At 48.1% G+C, this 7,056-nt stretch overlaps 2 protein-coding genes across 2 annotated transcripts; both read left to right on the top strand.

Moving 5' to 3' along the window:
- Window positions 1-243: 243 nt before the first annotated feature.
- Window positions 244-705, top strand: PpBr36_07123 (uncharacterized protein; the record flags this gene model as incomplete). Its single annotated transcript, XM_029894261.1, has 1 exon — window positions 244-705. One exon carries the CDS (start codon window positions 244-246, stop codon window positions 703-705), a length of 462 nt encoding a protein of 153 aa, XP_029748898.1.
- A 5,654-nt stretch (window positions 706-6,359) lies between these two features.
- PpBr36_07122 (uncharacterized protein) lies at window positions 6,360-6,896 on the top strand (the record flags this gene model as incomplete). The annotated part of the gene is made up of 1 exon (XM_029894260.1): window positions 6,360-6,896. The coding sequence occupies one exon, from the start codon at window positions 6,360-6,362 to the stop codon at window positions 6,894-6,896; it is 537 nt and encodes a 178-aa protein (XP_029748897.1).
- Window positions 6,897-7,056: the final 160 nt, after the last annotated feature.

Genomic DNA, 7,056 nt, shown 5'->3' with positions numbered 1-7,056 from the left:
TATTCTTCCAACAACTTCTAAAATTCTTTACAGAATCTGCCACCGGCTTGGCTCTCTCGCTCACACATCATACAATTGAATCTTTGCAACACATCTTTATAATCATCTTCGACACCGCTCAAGACCATAGTATCCATCCGACCAGAACGTCGAGTCATCCCACAAAGGATCGCCGCTGGTGGTCTACATACACTTCTACCCCTCGACTGCAAACACTTATCTTAACTTCAAATATACCACACAATGGCTTTTGAAATCCAGTGGGACCACCAATTCTGTCTTGCCTGTGACAGGCAGACAGATGGTGCAACCTACTGTTCAGAATCATGCCGCCTGGCCGACTACGAGAAGATGTCCCCCTCCTCGTCCGCACCCAACTCGGGTGCCAGCTCACCAGCTCTGGCCGGTCCGTCCTACGCCTGGGGCTTCTCGAACATGACTTCGAGCACCTCATCGTTGTACCAGTCGCACGGTTTCGACTCTTATGCCTCGCCGCTTTACCAATCGTACCAACACCGATCATCAAACCCGGCGCCAGGCCAGAGCCTCTCACCATCCAGCTCACACGCAAGCCTCTCGTCCATGGGCAGCAACGCCGCAAAAAACACCGAGGCCTACCAGCTCTCAGAGAAGGCCAGGAGGGAACTTCAAGCGTACGCCAGCTCCTTTGAGCAAGTGAGGCTCCAGCGAAGGAGGTCACAATAAGCGACACAACCATCTTATTACGAACCTGAACCAGTCACAGAGGCTTCTGAGCCCAATACCATCAGCATTACGACACTTTTAAACGATAAAAAAAAACGAAAAACCTCTTCTCAGTTTTACTGCTCGCATAGCCACCATACACACTTCTCTTCACCATATTTTCCTTTGTTGTACAAGAAAAAAAGAAGCATGCATTTCACCGGAGCACGGCATCATCCAAAATATTAAAAGTTATTTCCTCTTTCTTGACTTGGGGTCAAACCAATCACCATGATGTGGTTTCCCAGGTCTACGAGCCTCGCTCGTTTTTTTCTATCTGTCATTTTTTGTTCATCAATCTTCTGGGCGTCCTTTCAACAACAGTGATGGGATACGGATACGGATACGCCGGATGCGCTGCCATGCACACTCTTCCCACCACAGCATACGAACACGAACCCCCCTCCTCCCCTTTGACCTTTAACATACCGCTGGCATGGGCATCCGGGAGATTGATTTGTTTTTATACGGACGGATACAAGGCGTTGGATACTGGGAATCGCATGGCACAAACAGAATGTCACTGTTGCCGCGTTGGACTCTTGGGAAACTTTCTAACACGAGATATACCCTGGCTTTCTTGTTTTTACTTTTTTTTACTACTGGGCGGAATGATACACCTGATTTGTTTTGGGAAATTCGAGAGGAGTTTTATAAAGCTACAGATGGCATCACAATATTTCTGAGTGCCTTGGAGGAATGGATGTGGATAGATATTAGGCGAACAGAAGCATCTGTTCACGGATGCTGAAGGGAAGGGCTTTGGGCGGACCCCATGTACGAATTAGCTGCAGCAAACGGACTGCACTGAATCACACATTTGGAGACTCGTTCAACAAGACAGAATTTACCCTCCCAAATTGACCACCCAAAAGTCTACAATTGTGATTGTGACATGACAAAATTCTCTCATTGATCAAAACAGTGCACTGTGGCTGGCGGGAGTAACTTCAACGGCATGACATAAAGAATAGGAGGCTTGCTTGGGGATGCCTTATTCATTTTCACGCCCTTTTAATCCCAAACGATCAGACTTCGAATTCCACCCATTTCCGAACAAGGAGAGTGGGACAATTTGAGCCAAAGTGAACGGACGTCGAAGAATATTGAGCTGCATCCTCTTGGATGCATTAGAGATATGCAAGTGGTCGTAGACTTCTTCTGCAGTAACCAAGTTAGTGTTCCTTTTTTTTTTTTTTTTTTTTTTTTTTTTTGTCTGGACCACTTGTGACGAAAAAAAAAAAACCCCCTGCCTCCTTGGAACTATGGCAACCTTGAGGGATCACCGCACTTGGTCGAAGCACTAGCCAACGCAAAGCCAAGGTACTCAATGCACAACGCAGCAAATTATTAGCGTCCTGGAGCCCAACACGATATTCGCGACCAGATGGGATTTCGTATGAAGGAAAACAACGCAGGTGAGGACAACAAAAACGGCCCCCTCTACATCAAACTGACTCTAGGCTATGCAGCTGACCGCATAATTTGGGGATTGGCTTGCCACACCCCAGGGAGGGGAATGCAGGTTAGTGAATGCATAGTCGTGTTTGTTTCCCTCCATAAACCCGTGCATGCCAATCTTAAAATACAGTGCATCCCCGACAGGATTCCTGATGAGCTGTTCCTGGGGAACATTCGATTGCAGGTAGCATACCCCAAAGTACCTTACTTTACGGCGCCAGGACCAACCCTTCTCCATATTTTCCCACTTTTGAAAGGTCTGGAAGCATTTCCAGGTGTTTCGGCTTTGATTGACCGGGAATCTGGGTTCCCCATAGGCCTGGGAGGCATTTTGGTCTGTATTAGGTCAACTTGGCTGCTATTTAGCACTTGGTACGAGACGATGACAAAAAAAAAAAAATCAAGTTTCGTCTTTACTTCCAATGTTCCCGTCCGTTCCCCCTCTCGCTCGTACCTTTTACGATACAGTACACAACCGTATCGCATTGCACCATCCTTATCCACTTTGCTCCCAAGTGACGACATTAAGCAGAGCCGTAGCATTTCTCAGCTGTGACTGGCTGCAATTCAAGGCCCGTCTGGTTCTTTTCTCTTCCGCATTCTTGCTTTTTCTAAACATGAGGCTTGTGCAAGATCCACAAAGGTATCCGCTACAGAGCCTTTTTGTTTGCTAGTTCTCATATCAGTTCTTTTTTATTTTCACTTGGAAGCTAAGCTCCCGAAAGCTAATTGAGTGTGAAGTCTACCTTGGCTTTTCCAAAGTAGGAACGTAGCATTGATGAATGGTGGATGGAGTCTGGGGTTGCTCTTTGATCCCAAAAAAAACAAAACAATCCCTTTTTTTTTTTTACGCTGCTATTCGACTTTTAGCCCCTCTATTTTGTTCCCTTTTTTCTTCTTTCCGACAAAGGATGGGACCAAAATGACGTCGTGCCGTTTTGGGCAGCTTTTAGAATTTTCTTTCCTTATTTGCCCGCACAGCTTGTTTCAAACCATTTGTGGTGCAACCCCCAGTTCAAACAATGGGACGCCCTTTGCTTTGTCGCGAAAAGAACCCCCCGCGGCACAGTAGCAATGGTTATTTGCACGACCGTTTCGCCCTGCTGGCGTTTCGCTCATTGCTTTTTTTGTTATTTGGCTTACCTTTTACGATCCACATCCTAGATCGAGATTCTCGGTGAGACCCAAACAAAAAAGGATTTGTTCGGATTAAAAAAAAAAAAAAAAACAGACAGTGCGTGCAAAGAGAGAAAGATAGACTTGTCCGCCGAGGACATTGAGGAGATGCAGGTTTTGTCATACTTCTTCAAAACCATTCGATGTGCACCACGTAATATGACGATGGTCTGCGCCCTGGCAATAACAGCAGATTCTACTTTTTAGCATGCTACAAAGTATCTTGACCCAGTCATAGTGCGAAGGTTGTAGTTACTGTACAGAAGTCGCAGTACTGTGCAGTAAATTCCACGGGAGATAGTCCAAAGCTTTGTTTTTCTTTTTTTGCCAAGCAAACCCAATATCAGGCCGCATTCCAAACAGGCTGATGTTAGCACTGTACCAATAGCAAAGGTGTATTCTTTCGTGTTGCTACTTGGAAGTACTTTGTCTAGGTTTCAGCAGCACTCTTCCGCCAGCCGTGCCTTGCTGGGGCTCTGTTTTGGGGGCCCAGCAAGCCAAGATGTACTGTATTTTGGATTGGTACGGCTCGTAGCCGGGTGGGGGTCATGTCGTCTTTTTTTTTTTTGTTTTTTTCTCCCCTTTCCTATAGCATTTTTTCTGCTGCTCTCTCCGCCTCCAACAGGAAGCCAAACAACTTGGCGGCGAGACAGATGAGCGGGCCTCATTTCAACACGTTTGCATACGATTACGGTCATGTCCGGAATGTTGCGTTGTGGGAAGTTTTTTTTGTCTCCCTCCGTCTCCACAAATGACAACTCAGCAGCATAGTGAAAAGAAGCCAAAAGAAGCGGCCCCATCCCGGAAGCGGATGGACTTAACCTAGGCAAGGCACCAGTGCAACCAAGGCCCAGTGAAGCTGAGGGTGCCTGGCCCAAAGTGGGTGGGGGTTGGGCCCCACCAAAGCTGACTGGTTGTTAGTCACATTCAAATCTGATCCATGGATTCTAGGGGATTCCGAACAATTACTTGAAGACCGTATTGTTGCAGGATTTTTGGTTGTACTATGGTACAAATATGGTGCAGTATGGTAGGCGTACAGTTTACCAGAAAATATCACATGATTACAGAAGACGAGTGGTTAGGAAATGGGGTTTCCCACAGTGTGTTAGAGACCCCGGCTTTGTTTGGGTTACCTCACGCAGAACAAAACAACAGCAAAGCAGAGTCAAATCATGAGCCTTTTTTTTTCCTAGCCTGAGCAATCACCACATACCAGCTCTCAAAGACGTGCCTCATTGGGCGAAGAGAAAAAAAAATCTGCCTCAGAGCTTGATCGCAAAGCCAAAAAGAAGAAGAAATCCTGACCCTTGCAAGATTTCCATGAGCCCTGATCCCTGCATAGCGCCTTTCAATCGTCCCGCTGCCGCTGCCGGACTGATCGACAGCCGGGGGAGTGGAGTGACCTACCTTGACAAGGGCAAGAAAAAAAAAAGAAAATGATAGACGGTAGCCCATCGTTCGGCGTGCGCTGCAGGCACCCGTCTTGCCGTGTCAATCATCACGCGATTTGACTCAACCTAGGGTAGGGTAACATTTTTGGATTTGCTTCTTTTACATGGTGACTTCCACAGAAATGAACAGCGGGAGGGAGAAAAATATCAATAAGTATTGAAATTTTGGTTGATGGCAAAAAAAAAAAAAAAAGGTCCAAGCATACATACAAATAAAAACAAAAGCTTAGACGAGTTAACAGTACTTTCAGATGCCAGTAATGCAACTTACATTTCGACCTTGTTTGGTTTGGGTTCATTTGAACTCATCTTGGTTCCTGTGCTTGAAAATGCATTTGTTGAGGTGAAGGTAATTAGCTCTACCCTTGTGTCTAGGACTGGCCAAATCCAATCTGCAACTGAAATGCCGTGCCTTTCTCCCCCTCAAAACAGGTACCCCAGAAGCGTGGGTATATGGTTGGTCCAAAACATGGGATTAAATGAAAATGCCGTCCGTTGTAGAATGTGCAAATTTGGACTCATCACCCTCCTTTCGCCATGGATCGCCAAACTTGGCTCAGCCAACCAACGTGGCCAACCAATTTAAACATCTTGTTTCAGCATCGAACCATGTCCAATATGTATCCATGGCAGTCGCTGTTTCTCCCATCAAGGTTGGCTGATGTTGTTGAGCCGTAAACATGCCATGCCGTCCGAGGTCGGCAGTGCAAAAAAGCCGGGATGGGGCTTGATGCCAACAATTCGTGCCTTGTTGGTGCCTGAGGCATTAAAAAGTAGTCACAGGCTAGAAGGGGAAGCAACGGAAGCTGGTAAAATTTTAGACTAGGTACGGTCGTCTGGTGGAGCAAAGTCTCGCAACGGTTCCACATCCCAAGAGCGAAGAACGGAGTCACCTAATACCTCATCTACCTACTTTGGGAACACTTTCGAGGTACGGCTATCGATTTCTGGTGCTGTATTCCATCTGTCCCACGTTGCTCAGTACTAGTCCACTATGAGATTAGTCAAGTACGCCGTATACCATAGTAATCGCTGTGCCCCCCACCTCGGCCTTTCCCTAGCCCTTGCTTTTGACGATCCGAGAGCCCAGACCTTCATGTGCTTCGGGTGTTGTGGTTTTTGCTTTCATGTCCGGATTTTCCCAGCTCTGGTGCTGGTGTTCCCGCAAGAGGTAGCAGCAAATCGATTGGGAGGTTTCGCACTGGCGCCACTCCAAAGCCAAGACAGACCCAAATAACCCTGACCTACTGCTACTGTGTGCAGTAGTGCGCAACCAAGCGGAAACCGGACCTAACTGCGGTGCCACGCGATCTGCGACAGAGAGAGAGAGAGAGAGAGAGAGAGAGAGAGAGAGAGGCCGGTGAGAGATTGTTTTGGTAGCCTCTTTGTACACTTACAAGAGAGACCTATCCAGGCCCGGGACAAGGAGAAATTAAAAAAGAAAAAAGAAAAAAAAACTGTGCCCACATGTCCGAGCGGTGTTCTCTGTCTGGAAGCTTCGAGTCTGGAGGGCCCTGAAGAAAAATGACGGGAGCCCAGGCGTCGTCGTCATCATCAGTGCGGCCCCTCCTCCTCCGGCTAGCGGTTGCAGCCGACGTGGAACCCATCAGGAACCTCATTGATGCGGCCTACTCGCACTATATCGCACGACTCGGAAAGGAGCCCGGCCCGATGCTCGAGGACTACGGCGCGCTGGTGGGGCAGGGGAAAGTGACGGTGTGCACCACGGGGCAGCCGGCGGCGGTGACGGGGCTTGGGGAGGAGCAGCAGGACGATTGGGAGATCCTGGGAGTGCTCGTCCTCGTTCCGCAGACGGCGGAGGGAGCGATGCTGCTGGACAACGTAGCAGTCGCTCCACGGGCGCAGGGCCAGGGCGTGGGCAGGCTGCTCATGTCGTTTGCCGAGGACCGCGCTCGCCAGGAGGGTCTCTCCACGGTCAAACTCTACACGCACGTCCTCATGACGGAGAACATTGGCCTATACGGCCGCCTCGGGTACCGCGAGACGGGGCGGGTCTCGGAGAAGGGCTTTGATCGAGTGTACATGGAGAAGAGGCTGTGACGCAATTGCCCGCACAAGCCACTTCATCTCGTCAGATAAACATTACGTAGTGGAGGTTGAGAAAATAATTTTCGAACAAGCAATATCCCTATCCCTCGATCAATAGTGCAGTCGTTTACTTTCAACGACGATCAAAAAAAAAAAAAAAAAAAAAAAAAAG

Source organism: Pyricularia pennisetigena, chromosome 1, assembly GCF_004337985.1.
Source record: "Pyricularia pennisetigena strain Br36 chromosome 1, whole genome shotgun sequence".
NCBI classification, from domain to species: Eukaryota; Fungi; Ascomycota; class Sordariomycetes; order Magnaporthales; family Pyriculariaceae; genus Pyricularia; species Pyricularia pennisetigena.
This window is presented reverse-complemented; position numbering and strand designations above follow the sequence as displayed.